The sequence below is a fragment of the Felis catus genome, chromosome D2, assembly GCF_018350175.1.
Source record: "Felis catus isolate Fca126 chromosome D2, F.catus_Fca126_mat1.0, whole genome shotgun sequence".
Lineage (NCBI taxonomy): Eukaryota > Metazoa > Chordata > Mammalia > Carnivora > Felidae > Felis > Felis catus.
Genome location: NC_058378.1, coordinates 73750723 through 73778643, shown reverse-complemented (window position 1 = coordinate 73778643; position 27921 = coordinate 73750723). Strand labels below are relative to the sequence as shown.

Sequence of the window (27921 nt, the reverse complement as noted above, 5' to 3'; positions counted from 1 at the left end):
CAAGGAAGTGGACTGTGAACAACCCAGCCAGGGGCCCCATTTCGGGTCAATCCTGACGCCGGGAGCAAGGCACGGGATGATGCATCTCTGAAGGCACAGCTTCAAAGCAGGGTCGCCAACATGCTCCGGGGGGGTGGGGGCACAGATGAGCTCCATCGTCCCGACCCACGAGGGGGGTGCTGAGCTCACGCATGAGACCTGGGAGTGGGTGCACCCCCCACCCCCATTTTCCATAGATGGCAAAACAGCCTCAGGCTGCAAACTCCAGTTTCAAGATCCTCAAGCAAAAAGCACTGGGGGTAAGCCATGAAACAAGAGGTTCGTTTCAGCTTGAAACACACCGGCTGAGGCTCCAGGGGGTCCCCGTGACCTCACGGGGCCCAAAATGCAGCGCATCTCATAGGAAGGCTCTGAGGAGCAGACGGCAAATGGCCCTCCCTGTCCGATCCCTCTGCCCTGTCCTCCGCGAGAGCTCCACCTTCCTTGTACCTGACCCTGGCCGGCTGGCCTTCCCCACATCGGTGAGCTCCTGGTGGGCAGGGACCCCTTCATCTGTTCCACAGCCCAGCTCCGTGGCGGCCCAGGGGAGGCGCTCAGAACACGGCTGACCGCTTAGAGGAGAAGCTCCCGCGCGAGGACATTTGCTTCCCACGACCGACAGTCTCGAGGGAGGCTGCCGTCCCTTGAAGGCAGGCACCATGTGTCCAGCCGCCGGCCTCCCGGGGGTAAAAGCCTGCACTGTGGTCTGGAGCCGGAGTCCTCCTCCTTTCTGGAGCTTCCAAACTGGGGGCAGGGCCACGTGCTCTCTGGACCTCCGGCTCTAAGCTCCCGATCGCCGTTGCGACACGGCTTCAGCATCCCCCGTGCCGCCGGGGCCCCCGCCACATCACGCAACCCACAGAACCAGCTCTGAGAACTCGGCCCTCGGTGCGCCCCTCACGGCACCCCGCCTGGCGACTCAACAGGAGACCGTCTAGCTGTGCTCAGGGACCCGGGCTGGGAGCCCAGTGCCCTCCCAGACAGCTCTTTAAAGATGGCTCCAACTAGGGGCGAGTGTCCTAACGCCAGGCCCTGAGCTTCCCATCACTTCCACCCACTGGTCCTGGGGTGCATCCTGGAGCCAAGAGAAACTGCCTTCGACCTCCGCCCCCGGCCGGCCACCACAGCAAGAAAATGCAGCCGACCCTCTCCTTGGCTTCCCCAGTGAAACCCCACCGGGGCTCCGGTGGCTCCCAAGGACTGGCCATCTCCTGCCACTCCTCCGTCCAAGTTCAAGCCACTTCTCCACCTTGAAACACGGTGCGCAGAATCGCCCCGGCCCAGCTCCGTGCCGGCGCACAGCACCTGAGCGCTCGGGGCTCCAGGAAGGGAAGAGGGACCGAGTGCATCACGGGGCCGGCCCCTGCTCTGCACCCCGAGAGCCCCAGCTCACACAGCCCTCACAGGGCTCATAGTGCACCGACCTGTGCCCCCACCAGGGCCCTGCCTCGTCTCCACGGGTGTCTTCAACCCTACGGCCCGACCCCACATTCTCACCGGAGGGATTCCTTCATGTCCCTTCAGAACTTCGTTGGTACCTGTGGGGGGATCTTTTTGAACTGTCATCAACTGGGCAACTTTGTCCCTCCAAAGCCTGTATCACCTGCAAAGCCAACAAGAAGTCTGTGTCGGCCCTTTCCTGACTCAAAGAGAGAAGTGTGGCCGGGACGGGCCGGGCCGCACACAGTGCCTGGGGCCACACGTGTGAGCGAGCCTGTCCTTCCGCTGGGCCGTTGCTCTCCCTGCGGGGTGCCTGCACCCCCCTCAGTCACCTCTGCGCGTACCACAAAGTTCACCCACGGGGATCGTCTGCCCACCCCCGCGCTTTCATGGTCAGCCTGGCTTTGACCACAGGCTCGACGGGCTCGAGAGGAAAAGGCTCAAACCACAACGGAGCTTGCAAGGAGCCAATGCTGGACCTGCAGCCCCAGAAGTGACTGTAGGAAGGAGTCCTTGGACTTCTCCCGAGCCCTTCCTGATGTCCCCAAGGGCTCCGTCTGGAACCAGGATGGGGCAATAGTCCCAGTTTGCCCTATGCCAAGGGAGGCTCAGGAGGCTGAAGTCCTCACATCCTGGAGCCAGAGCATGCTGGCAATCATCCTGTCCTTGAGTACCCAGCCAGGCCGGCACAGGACGTGCCCCAAGGTCATGGCTGCCTGGGAGCAGAGCGGGTCCCCAGCCGAGCACGAGAGTATCCGAGCCTCCATCCCACACTGCACCACCACGTCTCCTTAAAGAGCCAGAAGAAAGAGTTTGGCTCCACTCTTCTCTGGGGCCCATTCCTTAGAGCTTAAGTTTCCCCTTGGGGCCTGTAGGTGTCACCAGGAACAGGGTCACTGAGCCTCCGGGTGCTGGGGCAGGGTGCGGGGGGCAGGGGGTGTCATTTGACCCAGACTTGACATAAAGGGAGACGCCACGAAATGATTCTCTTTCCACCGACCCAAACTCAGGGCCACCCCCAAATGGCAGCACAAGGGGCCGGGGGGATGGGCTCACCCGGCCACCCTCTGGAACATGGGTGGGCTCCCATCTACCTCCTCTAAAAATCATGGCCAGACACGCAGCGTTCAACAAGAGCAATCACGGGCCGCCCACGCGGCTGCATAAGCCTGTTTTGCCTTGGCTTCAAATCTTACGGTCTTTCTCCAGAAATGACAAGGGAAGCAGAAGGGCGGGAGGGAGCCCACACACGACCCTGCAGCACAGCAGGGGCCCGAGCTGCCCCGGGGCCTCCTCCAGAGGACGGCCGTGCCCCGTGCTGGCGCTGGGTCCTCACTTCCACCCTCGGTCCTCGCACCCCGTCGCCCACGGCGCCCTCCTCACGAGGCTCAGAGGGGGGCCTGCGGGGCTCCGGGGAGGCGGGCCCCAAGCTGCAGAGCCCACACGGGAGTGGTGCTCCCCTCACACGTGCTGTGCTCCCCTCACACTGGGGGCGATACGGCAAAGCAGGTACAGAAAACATCTCTGAGCCCATCTCTGAGACCGGAAGGAAATGACCTCACGGTGGACAGGTGCAGCGAGCCGAGGGGCTGGTGACCATCTGGCCTGGGAGATAAGCCCCTCAGAGGATCCTGACGAAATCTAGAAGGCCCGCAGCCTGCTATCTAACCCGGAAGGCCCAGGCCGCTGAGGGCCTTTCATGACTTTATAAAGAAAGCCTCAGGCTGTGTCTGGAGAGGGAGCGGGCAGGTGAGCGGAGGTGCCCTGCACACGGCCAAGGACGCATTCAGTCGGGAAGATAAGTCAGTAGTCGGGCGGGAAAGAGCACTTGTAAAGGGACGCAGGAGCTCCACGGACTCGGTGCCCCAGGGCCACGGGCGCCTCCCGAAAACACACGGGAGGCCCAAAGCACCGCAGAGGAAGGCATCATGATGCTAACAGCAGCAGCAAGACCTGAGGAGCGTCTCCCATCTTTTGCAAAACTGCAATTAACTGGGGGTCAGGAGAGGGCCTTCCCTCTGCAAAGTGGGGTGCCCGCTCTGGGAGTTTGGAGTCCTTGCGTGGTCTCCACCGCCAGGAGGTTCAGAGCCGAGTTTCTGCTTCACAACTAGCCTTTCAGTTTTGCGCCCACGCTTTTTCCTCCTTCACCGAAGGACTCTTGTTGCTTGGGGCTTGGTTTTGGTTTGGTGACGTCATTTATGTACCATAACGTCCCCCCTTTTGAAGCACACAGTTCAGTGGCTTATACTAGAGTCACAGGGTGGTACAACCGTGGGCATTATCGGATTCCAAAACACTTTCTTCACCCCAGAGAGAAACCCCACACCCACTATCAGTCCCTCCCCATCCTGCCCCACCCCAAGCCATTTGGGACTTTTTGCTGAAGGATCATTTGATGAAAGAACACGGATCAGTGGCGAATCCGTGCAGAGCCCATAAGGACTGGGGTAGGGACAAGTCTGAACCAGGAAGCAGCATGTGACAGGACCCCCGCTGCAGAGGGAAGAGAAGGTTGCCTAAGGGAAGGTTTTAGGCACTAAAAAACGGCAGCTTCATTCAGAACGGAGAGTCTCCACCCAAAGTGGCAATTTGTAAGCTGAAAGAACTCTGCAAAGAAAATAAATCCCCAGGAAGGATAATCAATAAACTCTTTCCTTAAGAGGTGTGCGTGCAGGGACTAGCCTTGCAGATATTAAAAATGTTCTAAAGCTCCAGTAATCAAATAGGAGGGTATCGGCGCGGGAATGCGTGCCGACAAGTGGAACAGAAGGAAGAATCCAGAAACAGACTCAAGAACACACAGCTGTTTCAAGTATGACAAAGGTGGGAAAATTCAGGCGGACTCCTAGGGGCAACTGGCCGGTCATACAGCAAACAATAACACCAGACCTGTATCACACACTGCATACCTAAACTAAGTCTGTGTAAATCCAAGTTTCATGTGAAAAACAAATCATAAGTTAGGGGGAAACATGCATGAAAAAAATAATAGCATGGGAAAGGTCTCATCTGAGCTTCAGATGAAATGACAAAGACATGAAGGGTCAAGGGGCTAACCCTTGGCATCTTAAATGATCCGAGTGGCGAGGAGAGGGGAGGGGAGGGGAGGGGAGGGGAGGGGAGGGGAGGGGAGGGGAGGGGAGGGGAGGGGAGGGGAGGGGAGGGAGGGAGGGAGGAAAGAAAGAAAGAAAGAAAGAAAGAAAGAAAGAAAGAAAGAAAGAAAGAGAAAAAAAGAAAAGAAAAACAAAAGTCCACCTATAAAGTCAAAAGACAATACAACAAAGGCAATATTTGTGAAATATCTGATAAAGGAATAATGTCAATATACAAAGAACAATTAAAATCAATTAGAAGACAAACATCTCCACATAAAAAATGGGCAAAGTATGTTATTCATTGACTTCATAAGAAATCCACAATAAAGGAAATAGACATGGCTAATAGATGAAAAGATGCTCAATTGCGTTCAAAAAACTTGTAAAAATAAACCAAAATGAGAGTCCCCCGCCCACCCCTTTCTCACATATGCAGCTGGGGAAAGACTGAGAATACTGATATTAGTGCAAGGTTACCAAACGTCAAACACCCACTGGACTTTCAGGAATTTTCCCTACAGATACATTTCCAAACATGAACAGGAACACAGGTAAGAATACTTTGCCGCACTATGGTTTCTAATTGACAAAAACTGGAACTAACCCAAATGCCCAACCAAAGGAACCGGTTGAAAATTTATGGCCTAACTTTACAATAGAAAAATCCAACCATTAAAATGAACAATGGGCTTCCAGTTAATAGGGCAGAGTAAATCTATAGGTTTTCTTGTCCCATTTTCTATCCCATTTGCCATTCCCATCCCAAAGTCCGTTCAAGTTTTAGTAAAGGAGGCCCCATGCTCTCTCCTCTATGCCCAAGGCCAGACAAAATGAGATAGGAGAAAATGCAGTCAGAGAGGGAAGCAGCAGCAGAGGGGCAGCAGTGATGGACACGACAGAGAACACTGGAATCTTCCATCTGCACACGGAGCAGCCAAAAAGAAGCAACAACCTTTTTTGCCTCAAAACACAGGACACTCCGGAACTGAAGGCTCCGAGTACTGTGAATGTAAGGCTGAGGCGGTCAACTGGAAAGAGGGTTGAAAGGTTGTTTCAAGAGCAGTTGGACCCCCCCCCCCCCAGGGCACCTGGGCGGCTCAGTCGGTTAAGCGTCATCGGCTCAGGCCTCGATCTCAAGGTTCCTGACATCTCACAGTTTGTGAATTCGAGTCCCACATCAGGTTCTCTGCTGTCAGTGCGGAGCCAGCTTCAGATCCTCTGCCCCCGCCTTTCTCTGCCCCTCGCCTGCTTGTGCTCTTTCAAAAATAAATAAACATTTAAAAAAAAAAAGACCAGTTGGACCCCCAGCCCTCTCTCTCACACACTCACCCTCTCAGGAGACAGTTTCTTTAGAGAAAGAAGACAAAAATGGCCCAGGGACCCCAGGCAACATGGAGAACAGGGATTACATAAGACGATGAAATGGGGAGTGAGTGGAAGTCTTCCTACCAAGTAGTAAGAGGTTGTAATTTCAACAACCTTTCCACACACACACAAAACCACTCAGAGTGAATATGAAAGGGCTCTTGAAATTTAAAATATGATGACACCAATTATAACAATTCAATAGACAGTTTAGACAATGAAGATGAAGAAATCAATGGGAAGAAGAAAAGGCAAAGTAAGAAATTACAAGCATGAAACACCAAGGGTCCAATACCGAACCAATAAAAGTAACAGTAAAACAGATAAAATGGAGTAGGGGACAGGATTAATTAAAGAAATAATACAAAATGGTTTCCCAGAAGTAAAAGAAACAGCTTCCCAAATGAACAGACTAACCAAGAAAGTTCCCAGTACAGAAGAAAACAGACCCCACTGCAAAAAACGTCACGGACACTCATAACCAGAGAGGAAGAGATCCTTCTAGCTCCTACAGAGGACGGGGAATGAGAAGGACACTGGCCTCCTCAATAGCAACCCTGGAGGCTAGAGCACAATGGGACAGTTGTCTCAAAACTGAAGAAAAGGGGCACCTGGGTGACCCAGTCAGTTAAGTGTCCAACTTTGGTTCAGGGTTCATGGGTTCGAGCCCCACGCTGTCCTCTGTGCTGACAGCTTGGAGCGTGGAGCCTGCTTTGGATTCTGTGTCTCCCTCTCTCTGCTCCTCCCCCACTCATGCTCTCTCTCTCAAAAATAAGCACAAAAAACTGAAGGAAAATAATTTCCAACCAAGAATTATATACCCAAGTAGACTAAGTCAACCAAACATGAGAATAAAGATGTCTGCAGATATGTAGGATCTCAGAGAACTTTATCTACCATGCACCAACTCTCAGGAAGAAGCTAGAGGATGTGTTCCATCATAATGATAGAGTAAACCAAGAGAAAGGAATATAGAAGGGAAGGATACAAGAAACAGTAGAGAAGCAAAGACGCCCAGATATTGGAAGAGGAAAGTCCTAGGATGACCTAGTGAACAAATCTAGACTGGAGCAAGACAGAGTAATGTAGGACAAATACCCATAAACAAGCAAAAACACAAATAGGTTAGGTTTGCTGATGTACTTGGCCGTATTTACAGGGCCTCTCACTTTTGCCAGAGAGTTTGAGAATACATTCAGAAATGCTACATGGAAAGCTGAGAAAATGGAAAGAGATGGCAATGATTAACTCCAGGAAAAACAAAAGTTTGTAAGAAGAAATAATCATAAAGCCCTATATAGTTCATCTTTGAACAATTTTTACATAGTCACAATAAAGCCAACACTGAGTGCCAAACTGACCAACAAATATAACTGTTCTAGGAAAACAGAAATTGAGAAAACAGGTAAGTTGGTTGTTTGATATTTTCAGGTGTAATAGCAGCATTAAATCTTCATCTACTACGTTAGGGAGCTGGTAGTATCAGAAATGGGGGAATTTAAGAAACAGGGGTTACACATATTATTTAGAGACATAAATTAGCAGAAGAAACAACTAAAAGAGTTGACGTGATTAAATCTGAGAAAGGGGATTAGAGATGGGGAGGCATGGGGCAAAGACTTCTGGCTTTTTCATTATAATTCTAATAATGCTATTTAACTTAAACATTAAGTACATGTGTAACTCTGAAAAAATCTAATTAATTTTGAAAATTAAATCTACCCATTCTGACACGGAAACATGGCCCAACCAGAGTTCACACAATGATATAAATGGCAATGTTCCATTCGGGTTGGGTTTTTAAGCATCTCACACATGGTGATACATGCAGAACCATCTGGAAAGAGACACAAAACTGTTAACAATGACTATTACAGGGGACTGGCCTGGAAGGAAAAAGATGAACATGAGATTTTAAAATTTACTTCTTTGATCTGTGTACTTTGGTTTTTTTTAAATAATCAAGTATGTATTGCTAAGTCAAAAATATTTCTAAAAGAGTAATCCTCTTACGTACTGTTTGTTGTCAGCCTGTTTCACATAAATCTTACTGCTACCCACGTACGTTTAATATAACTACTCACGTCTAGTTCAGAAACACGGGCAGACACTGAATGTATTTTGCGTCTTGTTTCTGCCCAGGTCTCATGCCTCGTTGCTAATTCTGATTTAAAAACCCGGAGCTGAAAAAGGCCCCAAAGCTCACTGCTACCCTAAGCACGGACCCCATTAAGTATCAAACAGAAACAATCACTTTATCATGCTGGCACCTGCAGCTTGTCAGGGCTACAATGACAGGACCCACCCCGAGGACAAAAGTTCTAGAATCAGAAGCACCCACACCAGTCCTCACCCAGCTGCCACTTGCGGGAACACATGGTCTCCATCATCCAGATGGGCAGGGCTGGCTCCAGCATGGCAATCCCCATGTTTGCAAAGCAGATGGACCCTTTAAGGGAGGAAGAGGGTTAGTGGGCTTCTGTTTTGGGTCTTGAGTGTCCCCTACCTACTATTTCCAAACACAGTCAAACGCCACATACCCACAGCCAGAACAATCCACTGAGATACCCAGAACATCTACTTCTGTAAGGAAAAGATAATTAAAAATAAATAAAAGATAAATAAGGAAAAGATAAAAAAAGGAATAGTGAGGAGGCTGGATTTATTACTACTGTCATCATCATTTTTATCGTGAAAGAATATTAAATAGATTAAATACTAATTAAAATTAAACATTAAGTTTAAACAAAGTATTAATTTTTTTTTTTCAAAATAGCACCCCAGAGTCATAAAGGAATTGGAAGGAGACTCGGAGGTCATTAGGTTAACCGTCCCAACTTATTAATGAAGAAGGACTTCTAATGTATTAACGAAGGAACTTGCCTGAGGCCACCCAGCCACGTGGGCCACTGCCAGACGACACACAGACTCCAGCAACTGGAGGTTTCTGCACCTAAGTTTTACTGTGCGAGGAATACAGACATTTCTAAAGATGCCCTGGGATGCCCCCAAATCTGGTGCGTTCGGCACAGATGTGCCGTTGAGGGATTTTTTTTAATCAACTATACACATATGCTATTTTTGCAAATATCCACTATCTGTTAACCAGAACCCTTTGTAGATGTAGAACCATCGGGGAAAAGATGCACAGAGCCGTTCCCCACCGTGCTGGGAGCTTCCTGTGCTGTGTCCCCATGAACCTCTAATTTGCTAGAATCCTGATTCAAAGAACACTGTGTAGTGTAATTAAGGTGCTCACGTAATGCAGAAAGGTTTTTTTTCATGCTTTGGGACGTGACAGGTGGAACAGAGAGAGGATACTGAAATGGTCCCCTCACCCTCCCGCTGTTTTCCTGGATTCGCGGTTTCTCTCTTTCCCATCTATTAATTAGGGCCAAATTGGCGCGGTCGTTCTGTCTCCCCTACAACCCAGGGCCCATAACCCTGAACCCCTCCTTGTCTACCTCTCACACAGCAAACTGATACCCCTGCTCTAAATCCCAGCAAGCAGGGACAGCCTCCAGACCTTCAAAGCCCACCGACCCTAAGCTGTTTCCCCAGCCCTGCCTTCACTTTCCCATGCAAACCCCAATAAAGGCTCTGGCCTAGGCCTTCCCCTGGCCCTTTTCTCCCCCACACCCCCCACAAAACCTGGCGCTTCCCTACGTGGCCCTGATTGGCACGGTATGCCTCCTTTCCTCAGGAAAACGTAAGAAATACAATCTTCTTTCAACATCCCAGACCTCTGTCACCACTCGGTCATCCTCAGGTTAAAATCCTGCCAGAACAAATAAGATGCCACCTGGCCCCCGGCTCCCCGAGTCGAGGCTGCTGGAAGTGTGGTAGCCTGTCATTCAATGCTGGGTATCTTTCCTCCCTGAGTCGGGGTGGGACAGTGAGGGTCAAAGAAAGCCTGAGGCAGGGGGCAGGGGGCGGCGGGCGGCAGAGAGCCCCGCTCTCCCCACACACCTCCTCACCCCACCCCGGACAGCCCGGGCTCCATGGGCATCTGGGCTCTGGAACCATCCCTGCATCTTGATGGGGGCACAGAGAGGTGCCCTGCATTAGGAGGGGTGCAGAGCCACGAGGTTTACCAGCAGGCATGATGATGGGGGTCTAGACCAGGGTTATACAGGCACCCCCCACCCCAATCCAGCAGCAGAAGGTTTAAACAAAGCCAGCCTGGCGTTTGAAAAAGGCTAACCTGGAATGCTCTTAGATAGGGCATGCAACCTGTTCACCCAGACTCCCCCAGCCCTACCAGTGTCCATGACCACCGCTTAGACAAATAAACCCTAACTGGGTCTGATGCCACACTTCAGGGCTGCCGTCTCCTGGCCTGTCCCCAAGGGCCTCTGCTGACTGGTGTCCGGGCCCAGGCAACGTAAGGTTGGTCCCCTGTGAGGCAGCCCAAGGCCTGTGCCCCTGAGATAGACGGTCCTGGGTGAACAGTCTCTTGCATCAATGAGGCCCACTATCCTCCCGACCAGTCACAGGACCCCAGGGCTTCCTTTGAGCCCATCGAGGCCAAGAACCCAAACACGGGACCTTCTGTAGCCAAAGGGGGTTTCCCGACTGGCCTCCCTGCTGCACAGCGTGCCCTCTGCGCAAGAAGGGACTTGTCCCCTGGGCCCTCTGGGGGCTCCGCTGTCAGCCTCTATTCATACCCGCCTGGTGAATCAGACTGACCACTGACAGTGCCCACAGTGAGGCCAGAGACTCCTCCCGGAGGTTCAAGGCCAAACAGTGATGGCCGCTGACACAAACAAACCTCTGTGACGGGGCATCTCCGTGACCCAGACATCTTTGCCCCAAATGAAAACCAGCAAAGGAACTTGGCTGAGGGTCAGAAATTAACGATGGAAGAAAGCTATTCCTTGTGACGTGGATGTAACCTCTTTGCCTTTCACGTTTCACGTCGCGACGTTTCCAGCAGCCAAGTGAACCCTGGTTCTCGCCATCCACCCCTCCCCACCACCCTTTGGCTGAGAAGAACCAGGGAGACGGGGGCGGGGGGGGAAGCCCCACCTGCGGCAATGAGGATGTAGGGGTCCTTGAGCAGGGTGGTCAGCGGCGTCCCCTTCTGGCTCTGTCAACAAAAATCAAGGGTTAACAAAGTTGATGTGACCATCGCAGCGCCCTCCTTCCCCGGGGGGCTTACCTCTGGCTGCACCCGGGACGGCTGGAGCACAAAAAGCTGAATAGCTACGACAGAGGGAGAAAAAGGATAAAAACGTGTGGCTCCAAGCACCTACTGACATGGGTCACCCGACACGGGTCACGACCAGCGAGATCACGGCAGAGGTGCCCGCGTGGACTCACCTCCATCCAAGAGCACCAAGGCGGCCAGCACCAGGAACGGAGCCGTCTTCCCCACAAACTCGTAGAGCACGCTCCCGAAGGGGGGGCCCACTGCAAGGAAGAGAAAGAGGGGCTGGTGCCAGGCCCCGCGACTGATGTCCCCCCTCCACCGTAACCATCCGTTTGTTTCTCGAGTTTGTACTTTGTTCCAACACCTACTTGGGGTGACTGCCCTACATTCTTTTCAGTAGTTTCAAGTTGTCCTGGGGACTTCCTCCAAGCTGGTTTACACCCAAGACACGGGCAAGAGTGTAGAAGGGTCACCCCCAAAGTAAAGACCAGAGAGAAGCCAGACCCAGGCCACACCCGGCTGTGCTGCTTACGGAGCACAGGAACATGGGTCCGCGGGGACTTGGCTCCTTATAAACCAGCACAGCGGAACTTTGGGCTCCCAAATGAAGGCCGGAAATGTGACCGAGAAGGGAGAGGACCCAAAGCTCCTCTCAGGGAGGATAGGTGTCCCCTGGCCGGGGGTGTCAGCCAGGGCAGGTGAGGAAAGCGGACTTGGAAGGTGGGAAGTCCTCAGGTGGGATGGTAACTCAGAGGATGCGAGAGAGGAAGGATCTTGGCAGACCATCCCATTCCTTCGTTTTACATCTGGACCCAGGGTCACCCAGCAGGTTGAGACGCAGATGCAGAGCAGGGAAGCCCACGTCCTCCTGGGTCAGGAGGGTCCCACCAGTTTTCCAAGGCTCCATGAAAGTAGGGAATGAAAACGGGGACAGCTGGGGGAGTCTGTCAACACGAGCAGACCCAGAGTGCTCAGGGAGCACTGTCGCCCTCCGATGCCCGCCAGCCCCTCCCCACAGGCTGCCTCCAGGTGCCCCCTGCCCACCTAGGACCCCCATGGCCAGGCCTCCCAGGGCGATGCCCATGGCGTTGCCTCTCTCTTCGTCATCCGTGTACACGCTGGCCAGCATGCCCATCCCTAAACAGGAAAAGAAACGTTCAATAGCGAAGCTCTCAAGGGAGCACAAAAAAAGAATAACCTGTGACTCGCCTGCCCTCTCTGGCCCAGACTTGTGATCTCCCAAACCCGTCAGATTCACAGAAAGGTCAGACCAAGCAGAACCCAAAGGAAAAAAGCAGTGCCCTTCCTAAGAACCCCTCCCCAGGCACCACGACTGACACCTCGATTCCCCACATTATTCCAGCTAATTCTACAAGGGGCTGGCCAGCCAGGGCAAGGTTGGCGGCCTCCTCAATGGACTGACCCCCCCCCCCCCCCAGGGAACGGCTGCCTCAGGTATTTGCAACCTACCGGCTACAGACGAGCAGGAGGACCCGATGCCCTGCAGCGACCTGGCGATCAGCAGGAAGGCGTAGCTGCTGGAGAAGGCGAACACTGCCGAGGGACGGGCCCGGCCACGCATCAGTGCCAGCCTGGGGCCGTGGCCGCCCTGCTCACGTGGGCCCTCGGAAGCCATCCCTTACCCCGACGGCGCATCTCCACGCTAACCACACCGTGCTTCTGTACCACCAACAGCTCTATCGCCCCCCCCCCACCCTTCTGCAACCTTTACCAACGCACAAACCCCCCACCCCAGGGCTGTGTCCTCAATTCCCCGTGTGTGGTCCTCAGAGCCCATCCCATGACCCCCAGGCCAAAGGCAAACATCAGACACTTACTAATGGTGGACACGAACATGATGCAGAATCCCGCAAACATTGGAATTGGGTAGCCAATTCTGCAAAACAGAACCACGGGGAGCATTTGGTGACGGCTTTGTATTTTTTTAAGGCTTTAGGCGGAGCCTCTCCTGCCTACCCTTTGGGGTCAGGCGGATAAGGGCTTGGTAGACTTTTCTAAAAATTCATGTACTCGGGGCTTCCTGTGTGACCTTTTTGTGTTTGACTGTCTTGGAGCAACGTGAATCCATTCAAGCACTGCCAGTCTGCACAGAGGTTTCTCTGGGATAAATGTTAACACAGTATTGGCAAGTAATCCAGAACACGTCTAAAATACACAGTCCCCATTTCCATCATTTTTTTTTTTTTTTAATCTTTCATTACGGTCCTTGCTAGCACTTCTCCAAAGGGACAAAGGCAATCAAATGATTCTGGTAAAAGGTCATCAAATGATTCAAATGGCAGCAGGGATGATCTCCACTATATTGGAGAGCATCAGGGTGCAAGGAAGTCTTCAAGTCTGTCTTCACTCTGACCCCAACGAGGCCAGCCTAGAAAAATGGGCCTTGCGGCCAGCGCAAAAATTCAACATCGCAACCGCTCTGAAAGAGCCGCTGTGTGGGGCGCCTGGGTGGCGCAGTCGGTTGAGCGTCCGACTTCGGCCAGGTCACGATCTCGTGGTCCGTGAGTTCGAACCCCACGTCAGGCTCTGGGCTGATGGCTCAGAGCCTGGAGCCTGTTTCCGATTCTGTGTCTCCCTCTCTCTCTGCCCCTCCCCCGTTCATGCTCTGTCTCTCTCTGTCCCAAAAAAATAAAAAAATAAAAAAAAAATTGAAAAAAAAAAAAAAGAGCCGCTGTGCGTACAGGGCTCGGCCATCAGGTGGACGGGGTTGATGGGGAGACCCTGGCCTTCTGGGCGTCGTACCCCTGGCCGGACACATAAGCCAAGCAAGCCTCCCTCAGCCCCATGGAGAGACCACTGGCCACCTCCCAGCACCGGAGTGAGGGAACAAGGAGATGTGGATGATAAACTGCTACCAGGCACCTGGGACACAGAAGGTGCTTCAGAAACTGTTTCCTCCCTTCCCTCTGCTCTTCCTTCTTTCCTCTCTGTTCCCGCACAATAGGCGGGCTGCTTGGCTCCTGACGTACAGACGGGACAGGAGAGCGAAGGCGGCCTCCTGGCCCCTAGGACCCTGGGAGGGAGGGGGCGGACACCAGCTGAGTTACCGCCTTCCAGCTGGTGCGTGTCAACCCAGAGCCTCTCCAGGCTTCATTTTCCTCCAGCCCCAGACCCTGTGGGTCACGGAAGGAACCAAATGAGGACCAAGGAAGTCTTGAGTCCCAGTCACTCAGCCTGGAAGGGCTCTTGCATTCCAGGCTCAACTGAAAAATCACGGAGACAATACCTTCTTTTAAAATCGCACTGCGGGCGCCTGGGCGGCTCAGTTGGTGAAGCGTCCGACTCTTGGTTTCAGCTCAGGTCGTGATCTCAAGGTTCGTGAGATCAAGCCCCACATCAGGCTCTACACTGACAGCATGGAGCCTGCTTGGGATTCTCTCTCTTCCCTTCCCCTGCTCAGGCGCTCACCCGCTCTCTCTCTCTCAAATAAACTTTAAAAACGTTTTTCAAAAAATAAAGTTACATTCAATTCTCCAAGTACTTACACCCTTCAGCTCAAGGATTTTGGTAAGGGCAGACGACCACCTCCCCACTTTACAGATGAGAAAACTGAGGCACAAAAAAGGGACTTGTCAAATGTCCTAGGGCTAATTTCACTTGCGGTCATCCTGCACAGTCCAGGGCTCTTTCCTACACACTTCACCGCCCCTCCCCAGAAGGACAAATACGGCTTTAAATAGAACCTTTCTAAAAGATCCTAGTCCTGCTCCCTGCACTTCAGAAACTAAGTAGCAAAAATACAAGTAGCAAATGGAAATCATGCCAGATTCCCAGACAGCTCTCCCTTCACAATCCCCTGCATAAATTCCCCCACAATGACCTGAGGTGAACTTGTAATTCACCAGTCGGGGCTCGGAGCCCATCAGGCAAACCAGGAAAGATACCAGGGTTGAACCGCAGTTCAGATCGCCTTCAAACGGTAGCTTCTCTAATCTGGACTAACCTGCAGCCGACTGGTCTGTGCTCTTTATTCAGTCGGGCAAAAGAACCCCATTCACAACACCACGTCCTCCACAGCGCTACCGGGGGCTGAACAAAGAAACTTCCAGGCGACTCAGCGAGGAGAACCCACGAGCAGTTTATTCTTCTCCACAGCTCCTGCACATCTTGGGGGTGCGGGTGGGGGACTGGAATATGGCAATATTTGTAGCGGCCCTGGAATAAAAGGCTTCTCACCCCCTTCCAACATACTACTTGGAAAACAGTATTTTGTCAAAGCTGTTGGAATACCAGTGAAACTATGCTCAGTCTGCAGCCTGATCAACTGGCCAAGGTCACCTGGCAGGACACATCTGGAGTAGCTTCCTCTTACCAGGAGACTCTGGCATTCCCCAAGACCGTAAGTAGGGGGCTAGTGAGCGGGTCACTCGTGATTCCCACCGCAGCTCCGTGAGGTCGTGGCATTATCCCCATTTTTTGGATGGCTACAATGAGGGCTAGGAAACTTATGTAACGTGCCCCCCCGATTCAGGGTAATGGGCATATCTTGAGTGCCTAGGGTGTGCCGGCTCCTGCCAGCACACGCTTTGGTGGGGGTGCCCGATACAAGAGCACAGGCTCCCCACCCAGTGAGAATGGATGGTCCACGTTTCATTTAACACCAGCTGGCTCTGTACCCACAGAGACATGTGCTTACTTAGGATTCTTTCTACCAAGCCTAGGTGCTGTGTTTTCTTTAAAAACACCGCAGCTGGGGTGCCTGGGTGGCTCAGTGGGTTAAGGGTCCGACTTCGGCTCAGGTCATGATCTCGCGGTTCACGAGTTCAAGCCCCGCGTCGGGCTCTGTGCTGACTGCTCAGAACCCGGAGCCTGTTTCAGATTCTGTGTCTCCCTCTCTCTCTGACCCTCCCCTGCTCATGCTCTGTCTCTCTCTGTCTCAAAAATAAATAAACGTTAAAAAAAATTTAATAAAATAAAAATTAAAAATAAATAAAAACACCACAGCTACTGTTGTGGGGGGGGCGGATTTTAATAAAGCATGTATGGAATAACCAGATGGCAAACTCAAAGGCTGGCCAGTCCAAACCCTCATGCTGGATGAGAAAGCAGAGGTTCAGAGATCCAGTGGTTCGGCCACGGTCGCAGCGCAAGCCGACCGCTGTGCATGCCGCCGGAAGCACCTTTCCCCGGGGCTCAGCCTCAAGGCAAGACGGTGCAACGGGCAGATCCCGGACTCCCCCACCCTCAAATTCTTCTGGCTCCCTGAACACCCACCTCCGAAGGAAAGTTGTCTAATGCCCCAGGGTCCCTGAGAGATGGGCAGATCACCAGCGCCCTTTCTCTTCCCCCACGATGTCTCCTAAGTGGACAGAGACTCGGCTGACATTAGTCATAAACATCTGAGTCAGCCTGTCGTCCCCGTGCTAAGCAGAGCTAGATCTGAGGCAGCAAACCTTTAACGAAATATCCCGTTACTATCCCCTTATGCGTCATCCCAGCCCACGGTCATCCTCGATAGAGCATCAGGGAGCAGTTAATCTAATTGGAACAAGACAAAAAGTCAGGTATCGAATCCCTAGACAAAAGTGCCAAGCGATAAAAGTTATGATCGTTATATATACCTACACACCAGTGGAGAAACTCCATATTCCCTAAATCGTCACCGAAAATCAATACTTTTGTCTTTAATAATTAGTTTATCTTTGCCATAGAGCCTACTGCAGAGCTCCATTCTCAGGCCTGTTAAAACCCAGGCTCCCTCTGCCCTGGGAAAGGACAACAGCAAGGACACAAAGTGGGGGATCCAGAAGGGACGAGAGGAGGCATCTCCCTTCTTGATTACCTTCTGAGAGGCGGTACAGGAGGTGAACGTTAGTAAATGGAATGATTCATGTGCTAAGATGTACCAGGAAGCTGACTGTCATTCGTAAGTTAAACAACATTCTTAGGTTTAGTCCTTAGGTCTGTCTTTTTCAGCTATTGGGTGCAGGCAGGGAGTTACGTGAGCCACGGACTTCTTACTTCCGTGGGTAGGACCCCTGTTCCCTGACACAGGGAACAAGTTGGGGAGGGGGGGGCGGCTCTGCTCCCGTTAGAAACACCTGATTCCACTGGCTGCTTCTCTGAGCTGGAGACGCCAAGATATCCTAACAACACCATCCTAACAACATCTAGGATGGGAGAGCCCTTTCCAGAAGGGCTGGTTTCCCCGTCCACGGAGAAACTGAAAAGGTCACTGCTCATTCCCACAAAGCTCACTTCAGACCAACTGGCTGAGGCTAAAGAAAAAAAAAAAAAAAAAAAAAACCATTACACCGAACGTTCTGTAGAGACTTCATGCCCTGTGGCTTCCTTCTTGTCATTCAGATGTTAGCTAAGATTTGTGACGAGAAATAACGGGCTCTCAAATATACTAGGTAACTATGGAAATAAATTAAGCCACTGATGCTCGCTTGATAAAAAGCAGACCGCGGAGACAATGACAAGCTAAGGAGGAAGCCGAGGGAGCTGTCCCCCAGCACCCGCGGTTAACTCTTTCCCCAGCCCTGGGGCCAGCGCGTCCGGAATAGCTTTTGGTTCTCAAAAGGCAACTACTGTAGAAGCCCCATGTTAAACAAGTGAAGACCACAGGGCCACATTCTTAGGCAGGTTTACGGAGAGATACGTAAAGGTGCTTTTAACATCGTTGACCTGCCTGAATCCCCGCCTAGGTCTGCGTACCCCTGAAATCCACTCGCGGGACAGACGGTAAGAGATCTCTTAACACACAGCGGCAATCGTGAAATGAGTAGACCGGAATTATAAAATAAGTCACATGAGCCTCTAAATTAATGAATTAATTAAATAAAAATCAAGTCAACCAAGGCACCTGCAGGCTTTGCAAAGTGTGTTGTTGGATATGGGATCGCTACACTCGCCAAAATCAAGTTGGCTCCGTCTCTGGTCACGTGTTTTAGAGTAAAACCGCGGTACCTGAGACCAAGTGAAATCAAGAATTGCCTGTGTCCATACAGGCAGCCCAATGAACACTCAAAACATCTCTCACGGATTGTCATTTCTTACTTGCAGGGTTTGGAACGAGAGCTCTTACCCAGTATGTCAAACAACAGACCGGCAGCTTGCTTCTTGCATCACCCACCCATAAAAGCCACTCGTGCAACGGCCTCTTGACCACGAATAGGAGGGTCCGGGCTGGGACGCATGTGATGAGGGGGTCCCGCTTGCAGCACGAGGCTCTAGAGAGGAGTGGCCTTCAGCCGAGCCTCTCGGTAGCTCCCCCAGTCTTTGGGGACGTCTTTTCCCCTCTGTCAGAAGCGCTGCAGAGGGTGGCAAGCTGGGCCAGATCATACCAGGGGCTGGAAAAAGATATTTTTCTGGGGCTGGAGACATGAGGGAGGGTGCCCGTCCAAAAAAGCAGGCTGGTCTGTTTCTAAACTCCCTGCCTGCTGATTCAAAGTAGCAATCAACAACTATTTGGGCTTTCACTAGCTCGGCCTGGTACAATCAGAGAGAGCCCAAACGGATACAAGAAGAACAGATTTTTGACTTGCACTGTTGATTCTGAGTAGCTCCATGTCAAAACTACAACACTTAAGCAGGTGGAAAGAATAGGGAGGAAGGAAGTCACCCAGACAGAGTCTGGACACTGGCTTTAGTCCTGCTGTCTGTCGCCAGGGGCAGTCCCTTTCTCTTCCCATGCGGCAAACTCCTCCGCCTAGAAGGTGGCAGGACTGGCCCCAAAGCCCTCACTCAGCCTCCTCTTCAGGCTCTGATGCCCCGTCTTTTTAACTCCTCCTTCTTTAATCAGAAACACATCAACCAACTGTAAAGTGCCGTTTTAAAAACACTTGTTTGCAACGCCGAAAATGTGAGTCACACACATCTCGTTCGTCATTGAAGATGCGATTGGCACAAATTACATCAAAAGACTATTTGCGGCGGCTCAGAAGGGCAAGTTCTGTAAAGGAAAGCGGGATGCATCACTCCCCTGAGCAGAGCTGCCGAGAGCCCAGACTGCTGCAAGTCCCCTAAATCCTTGGAAAATACACAAATCATGATCATTGTGGAGGGACAACAGAGTTCATGCTACAACACCAATGTGACAATTTGTCTGCATTTCCACATTACAAGGCAGTGCTACAGGAGGGATTTTAAATCTGCCGGGTAGCGGCGGGGAACCAGGTAGGGATTAAAATTTTGGTCTAGCTCAATTGCAAAGTGGATTACCCATCATAAGAATAGAATTGGGGCGCCTGGGTGGCTCAGTCAGTTGACGGTCTGACTCTTGATTTTGGCTCAGGTCATGATCCCAGGGTCATGAGATAGAGCCCCACACTTGGGCTCCGCACTGAGCGTGGAACCTGCTTAAAATTCTCTCTCTCTCTCTCTCTCTCTCTCTCTCTCTCTCTCTCTCTCTCTCTCTCGGTCTCCCTCTGCTCCTCTCCTCATCTCACGCTCTGGGGCACCTGGGAGGCTCAGTCAGTTGAGTGTCCAACTCTGGCTTTCCTCTCAGGTCAGGATCTCACAGTTGTGTGAGCAAACTCCACATCGGGCTCCACACTGGGTCTGGAGCCTGCTTCAGATTCTGTCTCTCCATCTGCACTCCCCTGCTCACAACATGCACATTCTCTCTCCCCCCTGCTCTCTAAAATGAAATATGGGATGCCTGGGTGGGTCAGTCAGTTGAGCGTCCAACTTCGGCTCGAGTCATGATCTCACGATTCCTGGGTTCGAGCCCCGCGTCGGGCTCTGTGCTGACAGCTGGGAGCCTGGAGCCTGCTTCTGATTCTGTGTCTCCTGCTCCCTCTGCCCCTCCCCCGCTCACACTTTGTCTTGCTGTTTCTCAAAAATAAATGTAAAAAAATTTTTTTAAAAGATTGAAAAAATAAAATAAAATAAAAAACAAGAATAGACTGAATTTCACAGATCACAAAACACAATTAGGTTTCTCTTGGCTTTTTTTTTTTTTAAAGCCTGAAACAGGAGTCTTGGGTAGCTACAACATCAAAGCATTTGGAATATTTAATAGGCAAACGGTCTCACCGGCTTTAAACAAGCTTCTTCCCCATGGCATAAGCAAAGCATTAAGAACAAGAATAGGGTTTTTAAAAAAGCTTTTCACATTTGCATTTGGAAGACTGGAACACACCATTTCGGCTGAGTTTCTAAGTACTGCATTACACCGTACAGCTAAGAATATTCGTGCCCAAGTGATTGGCAAGACATTATGACAGTCATGTCCTCAATTTTCCTCATATAGGATTTGAGCTGTTTGCTCTCTCGGAATACAAAACCCGGAGACATTTTCTATAATTACACAGGATGCATGTTAAAGAAGCACTCTTAAGGGCTGAGGAAAGAAAGAAAAACAACCCCACGACTACCGAGGTCTGTTTGGTTTTCCTGCCGAAGAACAGAGGGAAACAGCACCTGGCGGACAGTGTTTCTGGGTGGCCTCGCAGAGCACCTGTCCTTGGGAGGCGGATTTGCCCAGCATGTTTTATGTGGCAAATTCATACTATTGCTGGACACAGGAGGGCTGGACACAGCTTGGGACTGTTCAAATTTATTCAATGGCACTACCCAGTCCAGAGAAACAAACCACGGAAGCTTAAAATGTGTTTCCTTCCAAATGGCCGTGGGTATGTGACCAGCACCCTGTGTGTGTGTCCGAGGGTGGCCTGTGCCGGGGGGGGGGGGGGGGGGGGGGGGGCGGCAGGTGGGGCGGCAGGTGGGGCGGGGGAGGTCAGAGCTGTCTAAGCCTCTGCACCACCGCAGACCTCCTCTGCCCCGCCCCAGAGCTGGCCCCTGCTCTCCCAAGGGCCCCGTGCTTGCTTTAACGCTCTGTTGTTACAATCTCGAAACACTTTGTATCTGAACTGGGCCCGCACCCCCTAATCCAGGCCCAGGAAACGTAAGGATGGCCCTGATTCCCACTTGCACAGGTTGACCTACTGAAAACCGTGCTGGGTTCACGGACTCCAACGTGGCTTTGGAACCTCTAGTGGCTCTCAAGTGCACCCCCCCCCCCACACACACACACCAACAAAACCCCCTCCTCTCTGCCTGGCACTCAGGGCCTCTTACAGCCTTGCCCGGCCCCACCCCCACTTGCCCCGCCTTCCTTATTCAGCCCACCCTTCTACGTTCTCTTTTCGGCTGTCACCTTGGTCTCTGCTCATGCGTCTGGGCCTGGGTCACAAGTAGGATTCCAGGCACTCCCCTCTCTACTGTTTCTTGGTTGGTTCGCATTTCTGCCTTTCAGGCTACAACGTTTATATGGCGGTCTGCCCCCACCACTCATACTGTACCACCTCTTCGCAGCTGACCCCTTCAGGGATTGCCCTCTCCCTTTCTCTGCAAGTGCCCTGCCCTGTGCTTTCCAGCCCCTGCCGTACCAGGCAGAGCTAGGCCAGCTGGGCTGCGGAAGGATACTTGCTGGATGGCCACCGACAGTGGAGACGGGAACAATTATTCAAGAGGAGGTGGGTCCCCCCCCCCCCCAAAACATCCAGAGCATCCAGATTAAAATAAAGCTAGTTTGGGCATTATCTGGGGGCATTAGCGGCTGGTTTGACTGATCCAGAAAACAGGCTCGATACGCTCCTCTTTGTGCGTGTGGACACAGCTGAGTAACCGGCAAGGGGCTCATTACATGCTGTGGCCTCGGCGTGAGCTTAGGGGTCCATCTTTGCAGCAGGATTACTGGTCTTCCCCACTCTCTCCCTGGCCGTCTTGACCCTTCCCCACACCAGCACTAGAGCAAACCACCTTGGCTTTCGAGAAGGAAGCGGACGGCCAGAGGAAGAAGAAAACACGAAGGCGGGTGACACACGGAGCCCAACGACGATGCCACGGCGGCTGCAGAGTCAGTTCCTGCCGCCCAAGGGCAAGTCTGACAAATGTACTAACGCGACACGGCATTTGGACGGAATCAACGTGCTCCCACCCGGGGAGGGCCTCTTTATTCTGTTTTAGTATTTCCTTACTTTCTGAGCAAGAGAGGGGGCAACAAAAAAGGCTGAACACGTGGGAAATCACGATGAAGGAAAGAAACCCCAAAGAAGGAGATCGGGTTTCCCCCAGCTCGCCCACCACTGGTTTTCCGCACTCTGATAAATGAAGGAGCAACAGAATCCCAAAGAGCAATGACCTGGGAAGGACGTGAATAGAAGCCTCCTTGGCCAAAACAACCCACCTGTTGGTCAACAGTCCTATGAAGGGGTTGGTGAGGAGCTGGATGGTGGCTTTAGAGGCAAACAGCAGGCCAACTTGAACGTTTTCATTCAGGAGGTCTTTGTTTTCGCTGGGACAGTCAGAAGGCGCGGCGGACGTGTTCGTCACCGTGTGCTGGGTGCTGGCCGCAGGCGGTGGCCCCCGCTGTAGCTCTCCGGTGCTATTCCCGGTGACCACGGTGGTGTTGTCGTAATAAGAGAAGATGTTCTGGAAGCGGCCCGAGGTAGACGCCATGAGCACTGGCTTGGCGGTCTGGACTTCTGAGGCATTTTTCTCGTGATTAATGCTGTACAAGTAACTCGGGATGATAGGGACTGGGGACAAAAGCAGAACAAGAAGGTCAGGGCTGCACGGAAACCACCTGTCATCAGGACAAACGACAGCAAAACTACAGTCGCATCAAATGCCAAACGAGGCCCAGAGAGGTCTGCCCCTGTGACGACACCCCTGCCTGGACCCCGGGATAATCTCACAGCGCTGAGCTCTGGCCAGAGAGAGCAGAGCCCCGGGAGGCTGGGAGCGCTCCGTCTGCCCTCAGGGCCGGTGACTGTGCAGAAGTGACCTGCCCCGGATTCTTGTCCTTTGTGGGGTTTCTCATGACAGGGCTCCCTTACAGGAATATTTTAGGAAAGGAAAATGTGGTCTGAATTCTGCTCAGGGCCGACCTGGGATCAACGAGAGCTCCTCAGGGAGGGACTCAGACCTTCAAACGAATGAATCGAGGAAACAGAAACCTAAATTTCATTATGTGTCTCAGGGAAAAACAAACCCACAGGAGAAGGAACGATATGGAGATTCTGCGACAGGCCCACTTCATCTTTCTGTTACCTGAGTGGGAGTCTGCGATTTTTCGGCCAACCCGGAAGATGTAGAAATTCCGGAGACTTCCACCCAGGCAAAGAAAAACGGATGTTAAAGCACCTGTGGGCACCTGCTGACAGAGCACTCAACACAAAGGAGAAGCAAGGCTGTTCTGAAGTCAGATGAGCCCTATCACTCTGATAATCCCGATAATCCTGCAGGTGGGAATCCATGAGAGGAGAGAAGGGAAATAACCCACCCAGAGAATACAAACTAAAAAAAGAATTACTCATTAAAACTGCGGGCATTTAATTTTTTTTTTTTTTAACATTTATTCATTTATGAGAGACAGAGAGCACAAGCAGGGTAGGGGCAGAGAGAGAGGAGACACAGAATCCCAAGCAGGCTCCAGGCTCGAGCTGTCAGCACAGAGCCCGATGTGGGGGCTTGAACTCATACACCATGAGATCATGACCTGAGCTGAAGTCAGATGTTTAACCGACTGAGCCACCCAGGCACCCCTAAAACTGTGGGCATTTTTAAGGAAAAGCATACCAAATGCTTTGCTGTTAAGAGGGCTAATTAAGAGACCTGGATTTTAATTCGCCTCTCAAAAATCCATTACAGGAAAAAGACTAAAACCAACACCGTTCAAACTGTTCTGGAAAAGGTCCTACAATGTTTCCATCTCGAGCCATGCACCGATACAATATATTTAAATGTCACTTCCTTTTTTCCGGGGAGAGAGGTTGACTTGCTCCTTTAAATGTTAAGCCAAACTGTCAGCCCACCTTGCTGGTTAGCATAGTAACTATTGTAACGTGATCTGGAACCCTGGGAATTGCCAGTTCGTAGTAGAAATCTTTTTCATCGCGGTCAAAGCAGGCGGGGGCGGGGGCGGGGGCGGGGGCGGGGGCGGGGGGGGGGCGGGAAGCAGGAAATTATCGGGAGGAAACACAAGTTCTGGGTCTTAACAGATGTCACATTTTTTGACCTGACCACCAGGAAAACGAAGCCACAAAACGCGGCTGCGAGTCGCCCAGCGCGGCAGACTCGGGGGTGGAAGGGGATGAATTTTTTTTTTGCAAAGCGTGTTCTGCAACTTTCGCGGGGGGCGCGCTCGGGTAGGTGGAGCCCCCAGGGAAGGGGCACCCGGGGAGCGGGGCCGGCCGGTGCGAACGTACCCACGACCGTGAGCAGCATGTTGTCCAGCAGCAGCGCGAGGAACACGATGAACAGGATGAGCTTCCGTGAGTGGCGGCTCTCCAGCAGCCGGCGGAGCAGCGCCAGCTCGCTCAGGGCCATGGCTCCGAGGCCGGGCTGCGGGCGCGGCGCGCGGTGAGGGGCCGCGGCGGGCGTCGGGGGCTCCCGGCGCCCGCAACGCCCCGACCTCACCGGGGCGGAAGGAACGGTCCCGGGGCCGCGCGCACGGGCGTCCCAGCCTCGGTTCACCTGCGGCGGGCGCGTTCTCGGGGGGCACCTGCGCTCCGGATCCTGGCCGCCCGCGAGCGGCGTCGGGGCCCCCCCAACCCGGGGCCGGCGGGGGGCGGTCCCGCTCTCCGCCGCCCTCGAGGTCCCACTCCTGCCACCGAGCGCTCCGAAGGCGCCGCGGGCCCCCGCGCCCCGTGCGTCCTGCGCCCCGGCGCCCCCCCCCGGCCGCCCCGGAGACGGAGACCCTCCCGCCCCTGGGGTTCTTCCCCGCCCTCCGCCGGGCCCCGCTGTCCCCGCGCCGGGTCCCGCGTTACCTCGGGGTCGCCTGCCCTGCGCCGTGGGCTCCGTCCGTCCGCGCGGCTCCGGGTAGCGGTCTCCACCCCAGCGCCCCGCGCCGCCGCCGCTCGCTTTAGCCGGTCCGGCTCTGACGTCACGGCCGACGGGGGCGGGAGGGCGTCACCTTCCAGCCCCGGCCTCAGCCCCCCGCCCGGACCAGCGCTGGCCTACCCGGCTCTCCGCCCCCGACCGACGGCGCCCCATCCGGCTCCACCGACGGTGCCCCATCCGGAGCCGCCCGGGGGGCGCCAAGGGAAGAAGTCAGGGCCCCCACAGCGGGACGTCAAGAGTCCTGGGGTTAAGGTCAGGGGCCAAGATGAGGAGTCGGGGATGAGTGCTTTCACCTGGTCCCAGGTAGGGGCTGGCTGCAGCTGCTCTTTGAGCCTCGTGCCCCTGAGCTTGGCCGTGAGGACCTGAAGGCTGATGGATGAGAGTGCCAGGGAAGGGGGTCAGAGGGTGTTGGGAGCCAGGGACAGATCTCTGGGAGGGAAGCCACTCAGCAGCCCGCGGCTCCGCGCTCGCCCACCCCTGGAGCAGGATGCAGGGTGTCACTGTGAGCCTTTGGGTACCCTCGAGTAGGAGATGTGGAAACAGGGAGAAAGGGGACACCTCCCAGTGTCACCGCTCCCCACCCCACCCCCCACTGGGAGGATGTGAAGACCCCGGGCCCTGGAGCCTAGGACTCAGGAAGTAGGAGCAGCAGGCTGGGCCTCTGGGGCCACCAGGAGTATGTCACCCTGGACAGAGGACACTAGAGACCAGGAAATTGCGAGGCCTCTCAGTAAAAGGACTGAGGAGGCAGCTGGCCCAGACCCTGTGTGCTGCAGTCCTCTACTGTGCACGGTGCCCGCGGAGTCTGGTCAAGACAGGCACGGTGCCTGCTGGGGGGTGATGGGCAGCTGTAATCCTCACTTGCCAGGGGTAAGAACCCACCTTTGAGAAACAAACAGATGTCCCCCTGAAGTAGCTGGACCTTTGGAGGTCCTTCTGGGGGGTGGGAGGAACCGGAGCCGTTTCCCTGGAAAGCCACTTCGAACCGATGTTACCCTGCTGCGGCCTCCTAGCAGCGGAGCCCGGCCTTGTTTTATTAATCTTGGCTTCTTGTCAGCTGGAGGCTGCTCACAGCAGAGGGTGATGAGTGGTGCTCCCCGCCCTCTCCCCTCCTCCCTTCCGCGCGCCCCCCCATGCTTCCCACTGCTGCCCCTGATGTGTGAGAAAGATGGCTGGATAAGTAAGTAGGTCAGTAACATGGGGACTCCGGGATGTCCCAGGATGTGTCACCTTAAATATTAAACAGAGAGAGAAGGAAAACCACTTAGGAGGAGAGAGCAGATGGCAGGGAGCCGCGGAGAGGGCTGTGAAGGGTATCACGCTCATGGAGTATCACACTCAGGAAAGCGCCTGGAGTTTCAGAGCCCAGAGAATCTGAGGTGTCACGGTTAAGGGCTCTTACAAGGATGCCCGGCTCCCATTCTGCTACTTCCTTGATAGGTGACCTTGGGCAAGTTATTTATCTTCTCTGTGCCTCGGTTTCCTCACCTTTAAAATGGGGACACTAACTGGGCCGGGTGCAGGGGTGTGGTGAAGATTAAATGGGAATCCCTGAACGCAGGGCCCCGCACAAAGGGAGAGCTTGGTGCGTCTGCCATTCATGCATCCGATAAGTATTTATTGAGCACTTACTACGTGCCAGGCACTATGGTTGATGCTGGGGAGACAGTAATGGTGTAAGCGAGGAAAATCGCTGTTCTGGGGGTGCCTGTACCTTCCGCTGGCGGTGTCGTCCACACAGGCGAACACAGGAGGGCACACCGACTCCGGCCCAGCTGGCTGGAGTCATCTGGAACCGGGGAAAATGCTACTGTGTTTCCTCCCTTCGATCTCAGCCACCCCACCTGCAACACCAAGGCGCACAACAGGGTCTCCAAACTTTTGTGCATACCCACGAAAGAATCCTCTAAAAATATGTATGCCCCACCACATATCTGAGTTGGAATCTAAAATGTTTTTTTTTAATAAATTTAAATGGTTTGGGTTATATTGTGTATATTGACCTTATAAATCGTCATAACTCTCATTTAAATGTACCAGATGGAAGGGGCGCCTGGGTGGTTCGGTCAGTCTAGCGTCCGACTTCGGCTCAGGTCACGATCTCACACACAGTTCGTGGGTTTGAGCCCCACCTCGGGCCCTGGGCTGACAGCTCAGGGCCTGGAGCCTGCTTCGGGTCTGCTTCCGATTCTGTGTCTCCCTTTCTCTCTGCCCCTCCCCTGCTCATGCTCTCTTTGTCTCTCAAAAATAAACAAACATTAAACAAAATTAAATGTACCCGATAAAGCATAAATGGTACACGGATGCAAAAACCACCTTTTATACTTGAAAATACACGGGGCGCCTGGGTGGCGCAGTTGGTTGAGCGTCCGACTTCAGCCAGGTCACGATCTCGCGGTCCGTGAGTTCGAGCCCCGCGTCAGGCTCTGGGCTGATGGCTCAGAGCCTGGAGCCTGTTTCCGATTCTGTGTCTCCCTCTCTCTCTGCCCCTCCCCCGTTCATGCTCTGTCTCTCTCTGTCCCAAAAGTAAATAAACGTTGAAAAAAAAAAATTTAAAAATACAATGAAGTTTCCTTCAACAGTCAAAAAATTTACATTATATTCTTTATGCCTTCAAATATCTCATTCCATTTCAACAGAATTTTATCCAACTGTAATGATTTTATCACTTAACGTCTTAATTCACTACCTTGTGTATTAAATGAACTGTAACAAATTATGAATATGCATTAGCTTTAAAAAATTTGTGGGGGGGCACCGGGGTCGCTCAGTCAGTTGAGTGTCAGACTCTTGATTTCAGCTCAGATCATGATCCCAGGGTCGTGGGATCGAGCCCTGCATCAGGCTGGGGGCTGAGCACGGAGCCTGCTTAAGATTCGCCCTCTCTCTCTCCCTCTCTCTCTCTCCCCTTCTGCCTCTCTCCCCTGCTCGCATGCACTCTCAAATTTAAAAAAGTTTAAAAATATTTTTATGGCCATAAGTTTCTCATTTTTCAAATCGCCTTTAATATCATGT

The 27921-nt window shown here is 52.9% G+C and overlaps 1 protein-coding gene and 1 long non-coding RNA gene across 2 annotated transcripts in view; one reads left to right on the top strand and one right to left on the bottom strand.

Moving 5' to 3' along the window:
* Positions 1 to 24960, bottom strand: part of SLC18A2 (solute carrier family 18 member A2) — a 38918-nt gene extending 13958 nt beyond the window's left edge. The window contains exons 1-10 of the mRNA XM_023240989.2: positions 24834 to 24960; positions 24273 to 24408; positions 22250 to 22601; positions 12930 to 12988; positions 12562 to 12645; positions 12136 to 12228; positions 11262 to 11351; positions 11101 to 11144; positions 10968 to 11028; positions 8293 to 8388 (exon numbers count right to left, since the gene is read on the bottom strand). Coding sequence (XP_023096757.2) covers positions 8293 to 8388; positions 10968 to 11028; positions 11101 to 11144; positions 11262 to 11351; positions 12136 to 12228; positions 12562 to 12645; positions 12930 to 12988; positions 22250 to 22601; positions 24273 to 24393 — 1000 coding nt within the window. The 5' untranslated portion in view covers positions 24394 to 24408; positions 24834 to 24960. The remainder of the gene's footprint in view (positions 1 to 8292; positions 8389 to 10967; positions 11029 to 11100; positions 11145 to 11261; positions 11352 to 12135; positions 12229 to 12561; positions 12646 to 12929; positions 12989 to 22249; positions 22602 to 24272; positions 24409 to 24833) is intronic.
* LOC123380925 lies at positions 24018 to 26893 on the top strand. Its single transcript, XR_006587351.1, has 2 exons — positions 24018 to 24338; positions 26648 to 26893. It is a non-coding gene; the product is annotated as an uncharacterized LOC123380925 (long non-coding RNA).
* Positions 26894 to 27921: the final 1028 nt, after the last annotated feature.